At 40.4% G+C, this 23690-nt stretch overlaps 1 protein-coding gene across 10 annotated transcripts in view; it reads left to right on the top strand.

Annotated features, from left to right (window-relative positions):
• The window catches only part of TPK1 (thiamin pyrophosphokinase 1), a 314358-nt gene that overhangs the window by 235988 nt on the left and 54680 nt on the right, over positions 1-23690 (top strand). For all 10 annotated transcript variants that reach the window (XR_011149067.1, XM_069007750.1, XM_069007742.1 and 7 more), the window contains one exon: positions 15584-15695. Coding sequence is in view for 9 of the 10 variants with exons in the window: in XM_069007750.1 (XP_068863851.1) it covers positions 15584-15695 (112 nt within the window). In the remaining variant the exon portion in view is untranslated. The remainder of the gene's footprint in view (positions 1-15583; positions 15696-23690) is intronic.

Here is a 23690-nt window from a genome sequence, read left to right on the forward strand (position 1 = left end):
CCAAGAATACTCATTATGTTAGATACAAGATGTTCACATTTGAGCATAGTCATAAATAATTCTTTACCAAACCTCACTGTATCTGCAGGCTAAGACAAGCACATACAAATTTATTGTCCAGACACTAACATTTCATGTTAGATGTAATCTCAGATTTGACTTCTGATGAACTTTATTTGAAAAGAAAGTACTGATAAATTAATCTCCATTAATTTCTCATATTAATTAGTTGAAATGACACCGTTTTGGGGACTTAAGATATATTCTTTAAATGAAGCTCAAATATCAGAAGTAATTTAGATTAGGAACATATTGTAGAATATATAGAAGCATGCAGCCCCAGCTGAATGAGAGAACATATTAGCCAACTATTTTGGCATTAACCATGCTAAAGCAAAGCCACATGAACTAACCATATTAATATTCTTTATATTTAAATGTTCTTTCACAAAATGTCCATATAAAACCTCCTTGTGCATTTCACCCACTCTAGATATTCAGTAATTATCTGAACAAGTGGTCCTCAAGTAGCTAACAAGGGTATTGTGACTACTTAAAATAATTACATTGATTCAATGTATAGGTTTTATTTTGTGGATGAGTGTTTCATTAGAGTAATACCAGGTTAGAGAGGGGTTGTCTTCCTCTCACTTCTAAAAGAAATCTGGAGTACCTGTTTTATTGTCTGTTAACAAAAACATACTATTTTTCCCCATCAGTCAAGGTGAATTACATTTTAAAACATCATATGTTTCCCTCTTTGTCTTGAGGGCATTTTAAAAATCTGATGTGCTTAATATTTCTTGTCTGTATTGACTAACCAGTATAGTCTGAAACAATGTTTGAAACTCTGTATTTGTCTCCATTTGGTTTCTTGCTAAAAAAGTCCAAAATGCCCCAGTAGAAATGGATGATTTCTCTTGAGATGATTTCTGTCTGGTTTCATCCTGCCTCTATGCTTGGCCCTGTAGCCAGAACATGTGTGGCTAATTATATATGTTCAGCCCTCCTGAAGTGCCACATGGGTATTCTTAACTATTAACTTTTTGGAGAGACATCCATTGAAAGGTTTTGTAGTGCTGTGGTGATTGACAGCTGCCTGTTACATGTCAGTTCATGTCTTGCATCTCTTCTCTAGGGTTTCAATTTCTGTTTTAAATGGGAAAGTGCCTTTGTTTTAAATGTTTGCACTGAGTCTGGCCTGTGGCAGGAGCTGTTGGAGCTTGTTTTGGTTACCACAGTGTAAAGGCTTCCTGGTGATGGTTCCATGTCCCCAACTTTCTCTGTGGTGTAATGCAGCCAGCAGTGGCCCAGGAATGCATACAGGAATGTTTCCCACTTTGGTAGCCTGTCAGGAATAAGTCTGACCTTTTCCCCAAAACCCCCACAAGAAAACAGCCTTGAAAGTGGTTGTTTTTTATCTGGAGGGTTACATGACTCTCCTTCCAGTGAACCATTTGTAGGCTTCTCTACGGCCTGTCTCAAGTCAGGTTGTTAAGAAGCAGATTCTTAAGGATTTGCTGACTAGGAAGAGCAGCTAGGGATAGGGGAGGGACTAAGACACCCATCATAAAAATCTTTCAAAAGAGCTTCATATCCTCAGCTTCTCATTTTTGAGAAACAGTAATCTCTGTTTGCCCTGATTCTGGAAAGGGTCCCTCTGCAAATCCTGTGTGTGAACATGAGTGTCTGCTCAAGGGCTGCTTATTTGGAGCCAGGAATATTTGTTTATGCCTGTTTCAAAATCTAAGATAACACATTTAAATTGTTTAGGTAGTTTTTTTAGAGATGGCGTTGTTGAAACTCAAGTCGATTGAGTCAAGGTTGCAATATATTCCAGGCAGTTTTAGTTGTCTATTAATTAAAAAAAAAATAGGGTTCACGTGGTTTGGAGAGAAAGTTCTAGTTCAAAACTTTTCTTCTTCATTAGACATTTTCAAGTCATATTGAGCTAAATGGCTTTCTGCATATGGGTTCTGTGGAAAAGACTGAGAGTTGGGGTTGTTCAGCTCTCCCTGGAGAAGGCTCTGGAGAGACTTTTTGTGGTATTTTCCATATATAAGGGGTCTTATAAAAAAGACAGATGTTTTACCAGGGATTGCTGTGATAGGACAAGGGATGATGGCCTAAACAGGAAGAAGGTAGGTTTAGATTTTTTCCCCTAAATTAGATGGAAACATGAACAAATAGATAGATACATTGACAGATGCCCATGCTTAGTTTTTTTTATATAATGAAAATTACTGTTATCATAAATAATTCTCAATGCATGAAATTTGGCTGAAATGTTCCTAAGCATACCCGAATCTGAGGAAATTAATATACCTGTATATATTGCATTTCATTCTCCATAATGTACAATTTAAATTGAGGAGGTAAGTGTGTAATATTTGAGCATCTAAAATCAACACTAGGAAATAGACACCTAATTTTAAGAGGATACAAGGTCTCTACTCTTGAAGATTTGACAGCCATATTTTCCCCTCTTATTCGCAAGACACTAGCTAGTTCTTTTAAAACCAGACAAAAATATACCTTCAAATTGCTTTTTGTACCATGTGTAGTCCTCAGAGATTTGTTGAAGACAATGTATTTTTTATTAGCAGAAAATTTCCCTTGGTCAGGGAGGATTGGGTTAGAGAACACCTAGGCCAACTTGACATCCACAAGTTCATGTACCCTGATGGGATGCATCCACGAGAGCTGAGAGAGCTGGAAGACAATATACAGTCATCTTTGAAAGGCCCTGGTGATCAGAAGGGGTGCCTGAAGACTGAAAGTAAGAAAAAGTCACCTTGGTCTTCAAGAAGGCAAGGAGGACCCACTGGAACACTGACTGGAACAACTGTCCAGTCAGTGATGAAGCCCCTCATTTTGGAGGCCATGCCTATCCACATGGATGCAAGAAAGTGATCAGGAGTAGTCAGCATGGATTCACTATAGGGAGATTCTGCTTGACCAGCCTGGTGGCCTTCTATGATGAAACAACTACCTGGATGGATGAGGGGAGAGCAGTGGATGTTGTCTACCTTGACTTCAGCAAGACTTTCGACTCTGTCTCTCACAGCATCCTCATAGGCAAACTCAGGAAGTGTGGGCTGAATGAGTAGACAGTGAGATCGATTAAAAACTGATTGACCAGCAGATCCCAGAGGGTTGTAATCAGTGGCACGGGGTCTGTTTGGAGGCCTGTCACTTGTGGTGTCCCTAAGGTTCAGTACTGGCACAGTATTGTTAAACTTGTTTGTCAGTGACTTGGGGAGAGGGGCAGATGCCTCCTCAGCAAGTTCGCTGGTGACATAAAGCTGGAAGGAGTGGCTGATACCCCCGAGGGCTGTGCAGCCCTTCAGAGGGACCTCAACAGGCTGGGCAGAGAAGAACAGTCTAAAATTAAACAAAGGCAAATGCAGGGACCTGCACCTGGGGAATAATAACCCCCTGCACCAGTACAGGCTGGGGGCCAAACTGCTGGAAAGCAGCTCTGCAGGGAAGGACCTGTGGGTCCTGGTGGACAACAAGCTGTCCATGGGCCAGCAGCGTCCCCTTCCAAGAAGGCCAATGGTATCTGGGGTGCATTAGGAAGAGCCAGCAGGTCGAGGGAGGTGATCCTGCCCCTCTAATTAGGCCTGATGAGGCCACATCTGGAGTGCTGTGTCCAGTTCTGGGCTCCTCAGGACAAGAGAGACATGGAGCTCTTGGACTGAGTACAGCAGAGTGTTACAAATATGATCAAGGGACTGGAGTGTCTTATGAGGACAGGCTGAGGGAGCTGGGCCTGTTCAGTCTCAAGAAGAGAGGACTAAGATACCTTATCAATGTGGATGAATATCTGAAGAGAGAGTGTGAAAAGGATGGATCCCGCACTTCTCCATGGTGCCAAACAATAGGACAAGAGGCAAAAACCAGGAAATAAACTCTCCAACCAATTTGCTAGGTTAGAAAGCCAACATTACTTTATTAGCAGCGCTGGATGCATGGGGAATTCTCAAAGAATGCATGCCCAGTAACCCAACAGAACAGGTTATATTCCTGAAACTAATACATGTTCATCACATTTCCTGAATTTATGCATATATGCTAATTATTACCCTGGACTTGTTTGGATGTGATTCTGGATCTTCTGATGAATCTTTTCTCCTTGAGGCTATTTCAAATATAGGATCAGGTTGTAATGTGTTTCCTTTATCATTCTTTGTTCTGACATACGATCCTTTTTCTAAAAGCTAAGATATCTGCTAGTAAATATTGATCACTAATATAAGTAAATAAGGAAGCATTGGCTAGCACATGACCTATTAGTTACAGATGTAGAGAATTAACACAAGGCCACATTAATCTCTGGTATTTGTACTAAGCACTGTATGGTACAAAACTAAGCATTAATGACTAATATAGGGATTGATTATACACTATCATGCTGAAGTTAAAAGAACTTTCCAACACCTTCCTCTGCTGCTGCATAGACTTCTTAAAGAAATATAACTTGTTCAGTAACCAGCAGAAACTGATGCATGGAAAGTTCCACCAGAATACAGTGACAAACTTCTTTACTGTTTGAGTAATCAAACACTGGAACAGATTGCCCAGAGAGGTTGTGGAGTGTCCCTCACTGCGGGTATTCAAGAACTATCTGGACACAGTCCTGTGCCATGTGCTCTAGGATGACCCTGCTTGAGCAGGGAGGTTGGACCAGATGACCCACTGTGGTCCTTTCCAACCTGACCCATTCTGTGAGAAGTTCTCCTGGTCTGAAAAATTCCCCAGCCTTGTGGCTGGTAATGGTTTAAGGCAAGTGTAGTGGGTTGATGCTGGCAGGATCCCAGGTACTCACCGAAGCGTCTCTCTCACTCCCCCTTACAGGTGGGTGGGGGAGAGAAAAATATAATGAAGGGTTCATGGGTTGAGATAAGGACCGGGACAGATCATGGGCTTCCAGCAGCTTCTCACAGAAGCCACCCCTGTAGCCTCCCCCCTGCCAAAACCAGGCCATGCTAAGCCAAAACAGGCAAGCAAGAGGATGATTAAATCTTTGATGTCTTGATTGCAATTCTCTCCTAGTACTAACCCAACAGCATCTCATTTCATGGATAAAGGAGTAGTCATGAATTCACAAGCTTTCCAAGAGGGAAATGTAGCTAGAGAAGCTTAGGAAGGCAAGAAATCTGGTATGCAAGAGTAATGCACCTAATTCCTTAAGCAGCGCTTGATTATGTATTATTTAAGTTTATTACTACTTTATATAGCTTGAAATTGATGGTTTATTTTCTAGGTTTTTCAAGTATTTGGCTATATGTTTTCCTTCTTGATTGTTTTTGTTTCTTCTTGATACTTTTGTGAGGTAAATATTTTATTCTTGTGTCTCATCAATAATGCCTAAAACAGGTTTGACCTAGCAAATTTCTGTTTTATGGGAGTGTTCAGTTCCTTTTTCAGAAGATGCATCCTGACTTTCAATATGTGAAAGACTTAAAATTTTTATATACAGAAAATGCCATATGTGTGAGTCAAAGGATCTAACTAGGCAGTATTACTTGTTCCAGTCTTTTTGCTTTTGTGAGGGTGAACTGTGTGTAGCTTTAACAGCAATCTGTCATTCTGTTGACCCATATTTTATGGTTTTTTGTCAATGTTTTTCATCTTGCATTATACTACTCTGTATTTGGTATATACTTGTTCTGCTGTGGTCCCCTGTTTCATGGGTTCAAGTTCTATTTTATTACCAGACAGTAAATTGAAAGAGTTTCATAGAATACAATAGAATAAGTTGGCTGTAAGGGACCCACAACAAGCACCTAGTCCAACTACCTGACCACTTCAGGGCTGACCAAAAGTTAAAGCATGGCCTTAAGGGCATTGTCCAAATGCCTCTTCAACACTGACAGGCACAGGGCGTTGACCACTTCTCCAGGAAGTCTGTTCCAGGATTTCACCACCCTTTGGGTAAGGAAAATGTTTGCTAACATTGTCTGAATCTTCCTGCTACAGTGGGGATACTGTAACACGTATATCAAACAAGGAGTCCTGTGGAAAAGAAATATATATAGGCTGATTCTTGATAGATGTTTCAGAGAGATGTTTATTTCCCCAGCCGCATGGCCGGAGCTCTGCTGAGGAACTGAGGCAATCACGGGACCCGAGGGTCCTTGCCTCTGCAGGGGAACACAAACCAACCAAAGGGTGAACGAGGCTGACCGGGGGCAGGGAAACCCCATGTCTCCCCCCCAGGGCCCCTCTCCCAGGACTGCATGGCAGGGGGGGAGGGACCCCGACACCTTCCCTGATGGATGCTGCTTTTAGCTGTTCCCACATGTCCTAGCACTGGTTACCAGGGAGAAGAGCTCAGCACCTCCATCTCCACTTCCCCTCCCCAGGAAGCTGTTGAGGAGCAGTGAGGTCGCCCCTTGGCCTCCTTCGCTCCGAAGCAGACAAACCCAGAGTCCTCAAGGACATGTCTGTTGGTCTGTTTGCCAGCTTGGTGCCCTCCTTGGAATACATTCAAGTATCTTCACATCCTTCAAATTAAACTGCACATGCTGCTCAGGGGTGAGGCTGCACCTTAATCCAATCACCTCTTTTGACCAGCTGATGATGCTGTGTTTGATGCACTCCAGGATGAGGTTTGCCCTGCTGGCTGCCAGGGCACACACTGCTGACTCCTGTTGAACCTCCTGTCAGCCAGCTCCCCCAAATCACTTTCTGCAGGACTGCTCTCCAGCCACTCCTCTCCCAGTTTAGTCTCATGTCTGGTGTTACTCCATCCCAAGTGCTGAATCCAGCATTTGCATTTGTTCACTTTCATGCCACTGGTGATTGCCCAATGCTCCAATCTATCCAGATACCCTTGCAAAGCCTCTTGTCCCCTGAGACAGCCAACAGCACCTCCCAGTTTGGTTTCATCTGCAGACTTACTAACTGTGCCTTCAACTCCTGTAGCCAGGTCATCACTACAAATATTGAACAGAACTGGCCCTAAAATTAAGCCCTGAGGAACACCACTGATCACTGGTCACCAGCCAGATGTAGCCCCACATCTGGCAACCCTTTAAGCCTGACCCTTCAGCCAGTTCTTCACTCAGTGCACCACCTACCTGCTCATGTCAGTTAGATAGCTTGTCCAGAAGGATGCTGGGGGAACAGTATCAAAACCCATGCTAAAATCCAACAGAACTACACCCACTACCTTCCCTTCATCCACCAGGCAGATAACCTTATCATAGAAGGGTGTCAAATTAGACAGGACTTTCCCTTTGTGAACTCATGTTGACTGGGCTTTTGATGATTGGATTGTCTTTCAAACAATAACACCCAGTATGTGTTCTATATGTTCTTCTCCATAATTCTATTGAGGTTAGTCTAATAGGTCTGTAGTTTCTTGGAGCTTCCTTCAAGCCCTACTTGTAAATCAGAACTGTTGGCTAGTGTCCAGACAGTGGGGATGTAACCAGGCTTCCAAGATCTTTGGTAGATGATTTAGAAGGGTCCTTCCATAATATCTGCTGGCTCCTTCAGTACTCCAGAATTAATCTCATCAGGCCGCATAGACTTCCAAATATTCAGCTGATACTATTGGTCCCTTTACTGTGTCAGTGTCCACAAATGACCAGCACTTTTGATCCCCTGAGCCCTTCAAAGCAGATTCCCAGGGGACATTCTCCTTGAGTAGCTAAAGTTTGTTCTCTTAAAATCCAGGTTGGCAGCTCTGTTGATCTTTTTCTCTCATTGCACCAAAAGTTTATTACTTAACCATTTCATGCAAAGGCTGAGTATGCTATCAGCATGTTGATGATTTTGAATACTCATTTGGGGGATATAAGAGGTCGTCCACCTAAGTCTAAGGAAGGAAGAAGGTAAACGTGACATGAGTATTTTGTTCTTTCATTGTCTGCTATACAATACAATTTTTTGTACTTTTTGGTATTTTAAATAAATCTTTCTTTTGGGATGCTCTCTCAGAACTGTAACTGTGATGACATATATGATGCTGGAAACATGCATTCAGCATGCATATTCCTGTGAGAAAAGATGCCAGGCTGACTGTATTTGTTTATGGTAAGGAATCACTGTCAAATATTTAGGACTCAGGTTGTCCTACTCTGAATGATTTTAGTGTGCTTATGAATATTTCTCTGTATTCTGAGTGCCAAATCTGTCACTGATGACAGTGATGACATGGATAGATCTGTACTGAAGTGCAAGGGGACTGAAGCTTTCATTACAAAGTGGCTGTTGCAAATAAACTTCCCACCCCTGTCCAAGTGTGTTTCATAAAGGAGGAAAGGAGAGTTCTGGGCAGTACAATATTCTGTTCCCCCACCACGTCCTCCAACAAAATAATGGATTTTTGTGAGAACTGTAATCTCCAACTGACTACTGAGCTATGCAAGAAAAAGAGAAACATGTGGGGGGAAAAAAGATGAGGAAAAAATTATATATTTGAAGGGCCAGCCTGCAGGTTTTTTTATTATATTTGTTCTTCCTGACCTGAGCAACATGTCTTTGAATTTCACAGGTGTAGAAAGAAGTCAGTCAATCAGTCATTGTAGACAGGAGCAGTCAGTCATTGCTAGCACCAGATCTGGGGCATAACATGTCTTCAAAGCCTGCTGTTATAAAGCAGAAGCTATAGTCTACTGAAAGTAGATATGGTTTCTTATTGTAGGTCAATGAATATAATAACAGCAAATTATTTCTTCCTGTAGCAGAGGTCAAGAGGGAGTGCAAAATTGTCTCCACAGTTCATTTGTTGCTACATCCAGCTTCTGTCTTTCTTGCCTAGAGGTATATGAAAGTTACAGTCAAAAATGAAAGGGAGAAAAGAGCATTTGTGAGATTCCTCCACTCAATGAAAGGAATTCTGTTCATCAGTTTGTTTGCACTGAAGAAATTATAGAGGCCAGGCTTTTATGAAGCCCCTAATCCTAACATGAAACCTCCAAATATGAAGCCAGTTCTACTAAAAGAATGGTGGTATACGAGAGGATTTGTGGGCTTGTGATTTGCTGCCATTGTATAACATATAAAAAAGCAATGGCATCATAGGGATCAAGAAGTACAAGATTGAGAAGTAAAGGAAACTAAAAGAAGGCGTTGACCAGCAGCCTGTTGATCATTCTTCCTACTTATGCAGTACAGAAGATCTCCAAGTGAGAGTTTGAACTAAGAGAGCTACGGCGATTTGACAGTTTGTCTGGGAAGACTCCTGGGAACAGATAAACAGATTTGAATGTTGTGTATTCTTACATAGCATAAAGGTGCCTTCCAGCAACACTCAGTGATTCAGTGCTAAGAACAAGAAATTGTTTCTTGCCACAAGTTAGGTGAACGTTACCCTGTCTTTTAAATTACATCCCACTCTAACACCCAGGAAAATAAGAGAATATAGTCTAGATAGAAGGGATCCTATAGACTCTTCCCCTGTAGAAATGCACAAAAAAGAAAGGTCAGTGACACTAAATTTATTATGAACTGATTCATAATGAGAAAGATTATGCTGTATTTTTTATCACTTAGGAATTGTGAAGTATTAGTGCCCTTAGTAAAGGCCCCTCTAGGCTGACAATTTAACTGCAACATTGCATAATAATTATACAGGCAATATGAAATCTTCAGCAGCTTGTCTACTTTTCACTCTTATCTGCAATCTATTATACTCTGTAGCCTCATAAATGGATATAAAGAAAATGGTTCTGATTTTTTTAAGGCAACACTAAAAATGCTAATTAAACCTATAATGATGAGCCTGCTGAGGGTAGGGCATCAAACACACAAGCTCAAGGATAAAATGTCACACTGGGCCAGTCTAAGCCTTGCTTGAATTTAGAAAAAGACCAGTGAGTTCTTGATTATTGTAGTTTCACTCTGTATTTGTGGTGTATTTTGCCCTGCTTTGTGGAAAACTGGAGAAATCTCTGTGGAATCTCATTTGCAAGTGAGAAGTTTCAACAGAATGAGTTTCTCATTTTGGTGATGTTCAGAGTAGAACAACAATTAGTATTTATGACATTTGTCAATCTTTAAGATGTCTGTGAAAAGAAATTAAACAGATGAAACTCCCTTTAAAAGTAACTTTTGAATTCCCAGATATCTTTTTAGCTTGATAAAATGTTGTCATCCTTTTTTTATGTGTGCATGTTAGCACAAAGGCTGCTGTCATTTTTAACTGCTTGCAATATCCTGAGGAAAATATACTTTCACATTTTTTTGCACCTGTGGTTGGTGGGGTTTTGCCACCCATATAGACTGGACTGCAGAAGATAGAGCATTGTTTCACAGGCACATGCTGCAACAAGTGATGGGCGAACAAGGGATTCATGCCCTGTGCTCAGTAAAACTTGTCCTTGCTATTACATGAGAAGTGTACTCTAAGGACAGTTTTTTCTAGGACTGTAGTAGATGTTCATGTGTGAATGTGTGAAATTCTGGAATCATTTGCTCTCTGTGGATAATTTGTACATTAGAGATACAGTAGTGACCATTTAAATGTATAACCTCAGGGTATAGTAACTCTTTCTGGCACTCACCTCCACAGAAATTTGCTTCCGTACCCTTATCCTAAATTGGTTTGAAACAGATGTGTTCATTAATTTGGTCTAATAATGATTAAAATATATTCTGTCTTTCCTGCCTGGGATTTTATTCACTATAAAGTCATTTTTTTATTAAGGGCTCCTCTTGAAGGGTAGCCTTGGCAGGGCTCTGTCTTGCAAATAACTGATACACTAAAGTCTATCCATTTCAAACAGGAACAATACAAACTTTGATAGTGGGGATCAGCAGGATTGGGTCCAACAGTTTTCAATATTATTTTGAAGTATAATGAATTTGCTGGTTTTCTCTATTTGTTTAAGCAGTCATTGATATGAGAGCTTATAGACTTCCGAGTTTTTGCTGGAAACGTGGATACTTTTATTTTCAACAGCAACAAGAAGCCTGGTTGGCTCAGAAAATGTTCTCTGAATAGCATTCACATAATAGCAACTTGGCACTGTGTGTATTTGTGTGAAAAGACAATTTATGATATTTTAAGGTTATAACAAAATGGCTCTTCTTGAATACATCTTTTAGAAAAATTGGCTGTGTTTATCTTGCTCAAAATCTCAGCCTCAAAGCTTTTGTTATTGTTAAGTCAAGCTCTTACACAACTAATGATTAGTGGAAATATTTCTGGAACTTTGTTTTTACTTCATTGACAGTCATGATATTTGATTTTAAACATAAATGTTTTCAGCTTTGTTTCATCCTTGTTCCTTTTCTCTTCCTCCCCTCTGCTGCAGTCCTTGGTGATTGTGTTGATTTCCACCCATTCCCCAAGTCTTTTATCTGTATCTATACCATTTTCTGCACCCAGGTGTTTATGTACTAAAACAGATTGTGGTTTTTGCCTTTTCCCTGGGTAACACTATGACATCTGTATTTAGTTTTTTGCTGCTGTTGTTGCTTTCAAGTGTGTGCTGCCATCTATGGAGTAATCATAGAAATAAAGCTGATATAAAAAAGGTGTTTTATCAGAAGATCATGGAAAACAAGATCTAGCTAGTGGAGGAGGTATCATAGAGCAGTTGGTCAGATCTCAAGAAATCTTGTTTCTCTGTAGTCCCAGATCTCACAGCAAGCATGGGTGAGAGTATACCTTTTAGAAAATCAGTGATTTCTAGTAATTAAATTATTCAGTTGATTTCTTTATGTTGGACAAATTATCAGGGTAGCCTAAAAATCAGAGTAAGTTGGCCTTGTCCTCTAATCTGGTAACTCATTCCTTTTCCTTCCCCATTACCTTTCACATCTTAGTTCTTCAGCAGTTTCCAAGATCTGTTTACTATATCTTTCTTAATTTGTTTTTCAGAGCTTAATTTTAATTCTTTATTCTTTCCCTGCATCCTGTTAACTGACTTTATGCTTCTCCACAGTGTTCAGTTTCAGCCTGACAAGTACCAGGTTTCCCTCCTTCAGATCCCTTCAGAATGCATTACTGAAGATTAGTCCCCATTCTGTCTCTCTTTCATAAAATTTTGTTGCTTGATATCTATTTTAGAGTGTACATTTCCTGCAACACATCTATTCAAAATGGTCTGAAAAGCACTTGGAGATGTAATTTTCTCTGTACTGGGGTATCCATGCACGCAGAGAAGCTATCACTTTTGTCTTGATGGTGTTCATGTGCTTTCAGCTTGCAGATTTTTGGCTAAGGATTTTAGCATCTCACAACCTTGAGTGGGGTTAGGTATATGAGTTCCTGGCAGTCAGACTTCTATTCATTTCAGTTAGATGTGACAAATCACAACTGTGTCTTTAGATCTTTCCTCAGCAAAAAGAGTGTTGAAGTGGGGGTGTATTTAACCACTACTTCTTAAATACTTTCCTATAACACAGGACATTAGAATCAAAAGGAAAAGTTTAACCTATGTAGATAAAGCATTCTTAAAAATACCTTCTGACATTTTCTTCTTATTGCTGAACTCAGAAATTGATCTTTCTTCCCAGCATCAAAGACAAAATGAAGGAAAAAAAAATCAATGCTGAAGATTGATCAATGTTTTTCAAAACTGACTTAATAAGATAAAAATCAATGCAGTTTTATTATTTGCCATTCTTTCATCACCAGGAACATTCAAACATGGTAATATTTGATTCTTAAGTTAAATGTGAAAATATTTCAGTTACCTCCTACAGAGGCAAAAAAGTATAAGGAGGGATTTATTTAGTCAAAGTTCAGTTTTCTTTTTAAACCTAGTTTTGGAAATTTGAGTTCTGCGGAAACTGAAAACAGTTTGATATTTTAAGCGACAGTGCATAATTGTTCCTTTAATCACACAGACTTAAAGAGAAGAAATTATTACTTGTATTTTGCAAATTACAAGCTCTGATCCTCCCTTCTTCGTGCAAATACCAGTACCATCTTGCTTCTTTGAGAGATCTGTACTCAAAAAATTGGATATAAGCTTGAGAACTGAATTTCCCTCGTGGCAGGTTCACAGTGCTTTGAATTTAGAGCTTTACGGTACAGATGCATTGGCTGGTTAACCTTTTTTGGCAAAAATGAGTGGGTTAGTTGTAATTTGTTTGGTTTTTTCCCAACATTCATTTCCCTTTTCTGCTCCCACTATCCCCAGTAATATTAAGATCCCTTATTAATTTATTTAAAGAAAAGCCTTAGAAGCTGACTTCTGTTATTTTATTGAACCAATCCCTAAAACACAGGTTTGGCCTGACAGTTGAGAGGGGTTTTTTAAAAAAAATAATTTGCATTTTGATATTCCTGTTCACCTGCTGCCTTGGGTTTAGCTCTTTGGGCTCCCAATTTGAAATTTCTTTTAACAGCTGAGTGCTAGAAAATGTCTTTTTAGGGAAGAAAGTCACTTGTTCTCACTAATCATTGGAACGTGTGAACTAGGATTTTAGGGAGGTACCTGACATTGAAAGACTCCCGATAAAATCCTAGATATTGGTGAGCCTCTGGTATTGGCATCTTTTGTTTTAAAGATTTATTTCATGAGCACAGGAAGACAGCTTCCTGCATAAATTTCTACTGAATTGATTCCTTATCTACAAGCTGGGCCAGAATGTCCTAAAACAGAAAATGCAGACCTGATAGTAGTTAGACACAGACTTTGAGAATGTGGAACTTGAGGTTCTCTGTGGGGCCAGCTACTTTCTCATCTGCTTTTCACATTCCTTTACTAATTGATTAATGTGGTGAGTTTGCTCCTCTCTTGCAGTAGCTCTGAGCAGCAATATGTACATTCATTGGCATCAGACAGTCCCACCCCTTCACCTCTCCTTCATCATCAGCTTCATTATTGACAATATCTGTAATTGCATCATGAGAGAGCTGCACTTTCAGCTCTCCTCTTCCTTTCCTCCTCCCTCCATGCTGTGAGAGAGAAGTGGCATGGCATATTGCATAGCTAAAAGCTTATCAAGCCTGAATTTGTTACACCTCTGAATTTGGCAGACAAGCATTCACAACCACTACAGATATACATGGCTCATCACCACGTGAAGCTGGACACCCTGAGAAGACAGAAAATATTGGATTGGTTTTCTTGTTGCTCTGCAAACAATCAAATAGGCTTAAGCTATGCAATCTGATATTCCCTAATTGACAGCTTTTCCAAGGTTCATTTGTTAACTGAGAGCATGACATGTATTGAAGTTGTTTCTTCATAATGCATTTGGCATTAACTGGAGAGGCTGTTGAATGCCTCAGACATCAACGTCTCAGCAATAAGATATTTCGCCTACAGTTTTGGCTTTCTAACTAGTGACTTTGTATTTGCAAGAGAGTGTGAAATGAGCATACGACAGGACAGGGTAGGAGAAAAAAGCTTAAATGCATTCTCTGAAGAAAATTTGTGAGACAGTGTTTTTGCTGCTTGGGACATTTACTTGGGTTTTATGGTTCAACTGTCCTTTATTTCTTTTGTTATAAAATCTTGGTTTCTTGCTTAACAAAGTATTCACTGAGTAGTCACAGGGTTTCAGAGTCCTTTGATTTTGGTATATTTATAAATAGGCATATCTGATTTTATTTATAATGATGAAGAATTTGTGTGTAAAAGATGTGCAAGAGTTTTGCTTGCCTGTATCCACAGGAGAATAAAATGAAAAAAAATCCTCTATTTCAAAGAATCTTAAGCTTCTCTCACATGAAGCCCAGGCTTATTTGAAGGAATAAATTATCTGTGTAGAAGAGACCAGAGGATGATTTCTCCACTGAACTTGTCACTACTTTGCATTTGCTGCTTTCTTGTCACTAGTTTCCGTAAACACTTTCTTAGTTTCTTAGAACACAGATTGTGCCAGAACTGTAACACTCAGCACTTTTTTCATTCTGTTAAAGATTTCCACTATCTACTCTTCCTTGTAACTCTTCATAAGATGTTCACACAGAGTCTGTAAGTGCTGATTAAGAGACTTATCACAAATATGTCATCATTAATAGCTGTTGCATCCCATGAACTTGTTAGTTACTGGATAAATTTATCTTGGATGTAAAAACATGTTTTACTTTCAGTTTTTGTCATTACTTAGTGTAAGCATGTTACTCTAAATATTTAGGTTAATTTCTCTAGTACCTAGTTAAGTTTCTGCATGTATTCCTCCTTCTGGGAAGAGTACATGCCTGGAGAAGTACATGAAATTTTACAGATGATGTCAAAATAATTGAGGCGCTTCAGTGGCACTTTAACTAGCACTGTTTAGGAAGTGAAACACAGCTGTTTGGATGAGGGAAAAATGAGTGAATGGATCAGGATGCTTTCATTTCACAGGAATAAAGAGCCTAGCTTTGGCAGAACGGCCTATTCAAATAATGCCAGGGAAGAATGAGCAAAGCTAGATTCTGCATAGAAGAGCCCAGAAACAAACTTTTGAAAGCCCTAAAGTCTGGAACCTAAGCACACATCTCTCCTCCTTCTGTAAACATCAATGGCCTGACTTCCTGCTGCAACCAAATATCCCTGAGCCCTTGGGGGACATTCTGCACCTGTCTCCAAGTGCCTTCTCTTTTATTTGCAAGGTCTGTGATCAAATGCCATCTGGGTGCCTGGCAATAACTGACTCCAGAAACACTTCTGTCTTGCAGGGCAAGCACAAGCTGCATGTGGACACAGGTCTGGAGGGCTCCTGGTGTGGCCTCATCCCCATTGGGAACCCCTGCGAGAATGTGACCACGACAGGACTTAAGTGGAACCTCAGTAAGTGAGACACCTCTGGGATGCTGGGTTTGACGTGGTCCTGACCCTACATTTAGAGCAGCTTCACCAGTGATGAAGGGCCTTACAAGTTTGAAGGTAAAGCATGGCATTGAATCCCGGCCAGGCCATTTTTTTTTCCTAGAAATGAAGGGGTTTTCGCATGAAAGCAAGAGAAGTATGTTTGAACCTGAGATATCACAGGCAGAAACACATTTTCCATTTGGGAGTCATTGTGCTCTTCAAACAGAACATTTGTTGAGGTCATGATACATTACCATCTTGATACATTGCCCTCCAGGGAGAAGAAGCCATGAGTGTCTAAACTCCTGCTTATAAGCCATAAAGTTACAACAGACAAATAATAATGTGATACAGATTATTAAAACTGCCTCACTTCACCTGAATTGCTTCATGTATATTGTCTATTTCTCAACCCTGAATGAATAGATCCTTTTTCTTACTTTAAAGTGGAAAAGAATGCATTTGATCTAGAACCAGGGAATCTGTAGAGAAAGGAGGTTTCATGACCAAAAAAAACTTGAAACAACCTTCATCCTTCATCCTCGTGCCTCTTTCTCTCCCACACTGAGTCATTTGGGATGAATTTGCACAGGAAAGTAATGGGATATTTTCAATGAAGAAAAACTTAAGTGGGAGCAAAGCAGTAACTGAGAGGCTCTAGTCTCACTCTGATGGACATGTCCAGGCTTTAGAGCCATTCCATGCAGAAAGGGCATGCTGTTCTCACAGTTCGCAATACAGTGCTTTCACTGGTGAAGAATTAATCTGAGATTGACCCACTGCTGGTTCCACTGAGAGTTTGAGCAATAAAGGTGGTGGTATGCATTAGTAGCTCATTAATGATAAAAGGTATAAATATGGCATTAGTTCTGGATTTTGGGGAATTGCCATAGGAAGAGCTGTCTGGCTAGCATTGTTTCTGCCCTTTTAAACTGGATTGGAAGAGCTGAATGTATTGTGTAATAGATATTCCCTTAATTTAAAAAAGAGTCAGATATTTTCATCTGTACGTATAAATACAGTTGACAAATAAGATACTGAATTTTCATCTGCTCATCTGCTGTTGTCCAGCGAGTTCTGTGGCCCATTGCACTGAGGTACTGATTTCTCAGAAAACATTCTATCCTTCAGAATGAGGTGCAAGAAGCTCAAATCAGCCTCATGTAAATGAAGGAAGCATCTCTGAATCCTGTGTCGTGTTGCAAAAGGCTACTGTGTGGGTCAAAATGTGGTAGATGCAATGAGGTTGCAGCCCTTTCTTCTGGTTTTTATTATTAGTTGAAAAAGCCATTTTTCAGATACAACAGAATTTTCTTCAGTTTAATTCCATAGATTTTGTCAGGTTTACAAGGTGCTCATTAGGAAGTTGGTTTTAAAGATGGTCTGTCTGCTCCCACAAATGACATTACTTTGTTACTGCTAAATTACGATTGCCTTATCTGCTAAAGCTAAAGGGATTGCTAGTCAGCTGTGCCAGCTGGAGGAGGATGCAGGGGGGAGATGCAATGGGAACAAATACTTTTTTTCTCTCTAGGGTTGGGTTAAGATATCAGTTTCTTAAATGGTGATCATAACTAGATATGGACCTACGGGAATTTTTATTAAGCTTCATTTCATCTTTTTTTTATCTTTTTCTGGGGGACAAAAAAAGTAATTATGTGACTGTTTCCTGCTTGTTTCATCTGAACATGGCAACATCATCTCTGCTTCTCCCTGCCCTTGTTGTCATTTTCCAGGAGGAAAGAGACCAGACCTTTACAGTGTTTTCCTTAGTGATGTGCATATTGCATCCCATTACAGGCTGTGTATTCAGTCTCAGTTTCTCCCAGGTTGAAGTTCTTTCATTTATCTCTTCATGTTAATCACAGATATATCTGCAAAACCAAAAAAATGATCCGGTCTTCCTTGAAGAGGTTCAATCTATCTGAGACGTCAAGGTCATCACAACCTGAAACTGCTCTCTTGCCCAAGTGACCAGAGCTAATCTTTTCACTCATCCAAATCCAGAATAACCTTTGAATAAATTTATTGTTCAAACACTGATTGAAAAATTAAAGTGCAGTTACATTCCCCAGAAGGGAAGCCAATAGCTCCAATACAGCATGTGGTTAGTTGTGACTTGGTTGGATTTTTTCCCTAATCAATAGGACCTACATTCTGATAGCTTAAGTTTGGTACTAGCTTCCGTTGTGTTAATGCACTTTTGTGCTGCCTGTAGTTTTGCAGTTACTTCAAAAAATATTAATCCTCCTGTAAATTGGGATGGAGAAGCAAAGGCTTCTCAGCAACTGGGAAGAAGTAGAATAATGAGAGTAGATACTGAAGTGTGATATGGACATCAGCCTTGCTGCTGATGGCTGGCAGTGGCAGAGCTTTACCTGTTCATTCGTTAACAGCAATCTGAGCACACACACCTTTGTAAACCTCAGTGAATAATTTTTTGTGGCTATAAATTCATTTTTATGTGTAAATCATAAAAGAAATGGAATTTTTAAGCCAAACATGACATGAAAGTCCTGTTCCTTCAGTTTGTTATGGAATTAATTGGATGTGACCTAACAAGTTGGATTTTAAAAAGTAATTTTTGAGCCCTCAGAATATTTAGGTAACTGGGCAGTAAACTAATTTCAGAATTTTACTTCAAACAGTGATATATTAGATGGTACGGGAGCCCTCATTTTTGCAAACAGTAATTTCCAGCAAATCAAAATTCAAATAACACTGCAATACAAGAAAGAGCTGGCTTTGCATCAAGGTTTTTAATGTTTAACACCAATTTCTGTCTGAGCACATCTGAGATTACTCTGCCAATTAAAATTTGTAAAACCTTCAAGAGGTAGTCAAACGTTATCTGTGTCCAGTCTACAGCTGCTGTCATGATACTTCATAGGTTCTGAATAGAAAAAGACAAGGATAAATACCTAGGACAGAAGCTGTATTGAGGTTAAGAGTAGGCTACCAAAGGTCTCATTTCAGTGGTTGAATTAGATAAACCCAAAATCTATACGTCATTCTGCTAGCAGAGAAACAATGATGTCTTTTAATATTAAAGAATTCAGTATTTTTTGTATGTCTGTTTGGAATGCAGCATGTATACATGCTTTTATGCATGCTTATCTTAGTTATTTGCTAGCACTTGTCACAAACAGAATTTTCATTTATTTTAGTTCTCATCTTATGGGTGAAAGAACTTGGAGAAGAAAGTGGAAAATTGATTAGAGAAAATATTTTTATCCATACTTGCTATTGTGTAGCACATACTCAGAACACATTATAAACATATTCTTTCCATTCCCAAAGGGATACAGATCTTTTCTCTATTAAAATCTGATTTATAGTACAGGAATCAGATAATGCTTTATCTGATTTGACTCACCTGGCTGCTTGCTGATAACAGCTCTCATGTCTAATAAATAAATAACAAAATATCCAATAATGCCAGAATTACCCAGCATTCTTCATTAGGTCCTCGGTGGTGCTTTCATGGAAGGTAGATAAGAATGAAGGTAGAAATCAGCTGCACTGCTCATCAAAGAAGCAGCTGGAGGGTAATGGTAGGCTTTTTTAGGAAATGGTTCTTTTTCTGTGAAATTACTGTAGAAAATAATCTTGCTAATTAATTTGTTCTTCATCCCTGTGGCCTTTGATATGCTGTATGTCATGGCTGTACTGAAAATGCCAGCATATATGTGTATGTGTATAAATATGTGCGTGTGTGTGTATATATATGAAAACTCTGTGTATGTGACTGTGCTTTCAAGGTAATTTTCATGCCAATTTGCCTTCTTTGGGCAGGAAGCTAAATTGCTGTAAAATGCTACCATTCGAAAGAGTGCCACTGTCATTTCACTTCAGAAGGCAATAGCTGTAACAATGGGAGCAGGACCTTTCTCTAACTGTAGCAACAGAGCATCCACTGACTACTAACGTCACAGGTAGATGAACAGGATCCCAAATCTTTTTGATGCTGTTTGCATTGTTAGTAAAATTGGAATGCTTGCACTGTTTTACTTCACTGGGCTTTTATTGACGTTGCATTGTGAATGGAACAAAAAGTTTACAAAAGCAGTTGAGGTTTGTGTTTTAGGAGAATTCACAGTCTAAAAGATTTAAAAAATTAGTAACTCCTTTAAAAAAAAAAGAGGGTGAGGGACTGTTCTGGGGAAGGTTGTAAATTAAAATGGACAGGTATCACTGTGCTAGTGAGGCTGTTTGTATTAGCACTCTCTAAGCTGTTTCATAACTGAAATAGTTTACATCACACATTTTGCTACCCCAGACCACTCTGACTGAGGCAAACTAAGTGGCACTTCTGGGAATAGCTTTGTTTTCAGTGGCAGAGTAAATAGCTTCACAGCTGGATTCCCACTCTCCTCTGCTTTCCTCTCCTTCCCTCCCTTCTCTCCTTTACTGGCAGAAGATTGATTATCAGTGATGTATTTTTTCACTTATCCATTGCAGCTCTAAGACTCTGGGTAAGGGTGGAGCGGACAGAAATGGTGTTGCTGATCCCAAAGCATTGGGTGGCTTTGACCTTTGGCGAGCTGTTTGCCCACAGGAGTGCTGCTGTTGGCCTTCCAGGGTCACATCATTTGTTACAAGGCATGGCCTGCTGAAATACTTTTCCAATGAAGCAGATGTTCTGATGGTGGCAGCCTGGCATCCCACTGGCTTACTGCAAGTAAGCAAAAGCAGCGGTGAGGGCATTGCTTAGCATTGCATGAAATGATTTTGAACCACAAAGACCATTTGGTGTACATTAAAGGACTGATGACACAGAGCTCAGTTGTGCTGGGCCTCTAAGCCTTCATTTGCATTTTTTGCTGAACAGCAGCTTGAAAACTCAGTCAGACTTTGTGAAGAGGCTTGAAATGGGAATTTGAGGTCACACATTCAGTTCATTTCCACATATTTCATTAATGTTTGGAATTAGTGGAGGAGAGATTTGGATCCAGCTCCTCTTTAGCAAGGTAGCAGGGTCCCTGGCATTCAGTTTGGAAAGGCTGCTTTAAGGTGATGAACAGATACACTTTTCCAGATCACAACTGGGGCAACGTTACTACTGTGGGACTCCACTTATGGAAAGATTAATGTGAGTACTTTAGTTCTGAACTAGCTCAAGCCACTTCCAGTGGTAAGTTTTGCTCAGCTGGAAGGCCATCTTTAATGGGACATAGGGAATGTATATATGATCCTTCCATGCAGCAGTATTAGAGGGTAATGGCAGGCTTTTTCAGGAAATGGTTCTTTTTCTGTGAAATTATTTTAGAAAATAATCTTGCCAACTAATTTATTCTTCATCCCTATGGCCTTTGATATGCAATAATTGCCGGGAAGGAGTAGAATAAAAAAATCTCAGAGAGACTCCAACACAGCTGTACACAGAGTAGATGACTCTCCAAAACCTGAGTAATACCATCCTGAAGTAAACTGAAGACATTTAGAATCATAATAGAATGTCCTGAGTTGGAATGGACCCATCAGGATCACCAAATCCAACTCCTGTCCCTGCACAGGACAACCCAAAGAATCACACTGTGTGCCTGAGAGTGTTGTCCAAGTAATTCTTGAACTGCATGACCCTGGAAAAGTCTCTCTCCAACTTCCTTGTAGGGTTCTTCTGGAAGGCTGCAGTTATGTCCCTCTGGATGGCATCCCATTGTTTAGGTGTGTCAACTGCACCACTGAGCTTGGTGTCGTCTGTAAATCTGATGAGGATGCACTCACTCCATCTACATCATTAATGAAGATATGAAATAGCACAGGTTCCAATATGGACGCCTGAGTGACACCACTTGTCACTGATGTCCAGGACTCTGAGTCATTGACCACCACCTTCTGGATGTGACTGTCCAACCAATTCCTTATCCACCTAACAGTCTACCCGTCAGATCCATCTCTCTCCAGTTTGGAGAGAAGGATGCTGAGGGGAACTATGTCCAAGACTTTTTACAGAAGTCCAGATAAATGACATCTCTAGCCATGACCACTTCCCTGGGGAGCTTTGTCCACTGATGGAATCACCCCATCATAGAAGGCCCCTGGGCTGGTCAGGCAGGACTTGGCCTTGGTGGAGCTGGGCCAGCTGTCTCAGATCACCTCCCTGTCCTCCACATGCTTCAGCATGGCTTCTAGGAGGATCTGTTCCATGATCTTCCCAGGCACAGAGGTGAGACTGACAGGTCAGTGGTTCCCAGGATCCTCCTTTCTACATTTTTTAAGAGGGGTACAATATTTCCCTTTTTCTAGTCACCTGGGACTTCACCTGACTGCCAGGACTTTTCAAATATCATGGAGAGTGGCTTGGCAACTATATCAGCCAGTTTTCTCAGGATCCTGGGATGTATCTCATCAGGTCCCATAGACTTATGTACACTCAGGTTCCTCAGATGGGATCTCTACTTATGGTGGGGAGCACTTTGCTCCCCCAGTCCCATCCTTCTGTCCATCCACTCGAGAGGTGTGGGAAGAGAGGTTAACACTGTAGACTGAGGCAAAAGAGATGTTGAGCACCTCAGCCTTCTCCTCATCCATTGTTACGTTTTCCACCAGTGTTTATCAGGGGTGGGTGCACCTTCTTTGACCTTCCTTTTCTGGTTTATGTACCTGTGGAAGCCCTTCCTGTTATTCTTTGCATCCCATGCTAGGCTCAGCTTCACCTTGGCCTTCCTCAGCTGTATTTCGTCTCTGTACTCTTCCCAGGTTTCCTGTCCCTATATCCACTGCCTGTGCATTTGCTTCTTCCCCTTTACTTTGACCAGCAGTTCCCTACTCAGCCATGCCTCTCTCTTGCCTTCCCTGCCTGATTTGTTGCTCCTGGGTATTGCCAGCTTTTGTGCTCTATGGAAGACTTCCTTAAAAATCTGCCTGCTCTCCTCCACTCCCCTACCCCTGAGGACAGTCTTACAGGGGATCCCACTGACTATCTCTCTGAAGAGCTGGAATTTTGCTTTCATAAATTTCAGTGGCCTAACTTTACTTCTTACCTGATCCATATATCTCAGGACTGCAAACTCCATCTGTGCATGACCACTGCAGCCCAGGCTGTCTCCAATCTCGATGTCCCCAGTTAGCTCACTTCACCTCCCCCGACCAGAACGCTTATGTGTGTGCAGCTACATTGTTGTGGCACATCGCAACTATGGAAACTTAATTCCATTATTAATATGGAGGGAAGAGGGTTGTCAAGAGAGCAAAATGCTGTTCTTTCCCTTGCATACCCTCTGTTACTTTAGTCCCTGCTTCTGCTAATGGAAATATAATCCAGAGGTATGAAGAAATAGGTGCTCTGCATCAGCCCAGCATTGGTGCAGATAATCCTCATCACTCTGGTGGCCGTAGATTGGTGAGAGTACAAAAAGTCACATGAAAATCAAAAGCAACTTGCTGCTATTGAAGGATGTCCACTGTAAAATCAAAACACCTTTCTGAGCAAGAGGGAGAACTGCAGAGAGACAGAGAGCTAGCATTTAGATTGGTGGGAGTCCAAATTAACTCTATGGATTTCAGCACTGACTCTGAATTTTCATCAGTGAGTGTAGGGGCTGAATTTGTCCAAGAAGGAGACCTCATAGTTTATACTGATGACATTTAACCCTAAAGGCCTTCTCATCAGTCAACCTGCCTACATGGATACTGGAAAATCATCTTGTTTAGACAACAGCAGAGTTAAAGGCCTTCTCATCAGTCAACCTGCCTACATGGATACTGGAAAATCATCTTGTTTAGACAACAGCAGAGTTAAAGGTAAAACATAGTGATGTACTTCAATGAAAGTCTGAAAAATTGGCCAGAGTAAAAATGCTCGTTTGTCATATCCCTTGAAAATATACTTTAATTGTTTTCATCCTTAAATGCCCAGAACCAGCCATAATAAATGTAAATGTCACACTGCCTGGAGATTTCCAAAAACAAGAAAGCTCTCTGAGGTATGTGGTGAATTATTGCCAGTTCCCAATGTCTCTGCAGAACCAC

This window comes from Aphelocoma coerulescens, chromosome 2 (assembly GCF_041296385.1).
Source record: "Aphelocoma coerulescens isolate FSJ_1873_10779 chromosome 2, UR_Acoe_1.0, whole genome shotgun sequence".
Classification (NCBI taxonomy): Eukaryota; Metazoa; Chordata; class Aves; order Passeriformes; family Corvidae; genus Aphelocoma; species Aphelocoma coerulescens.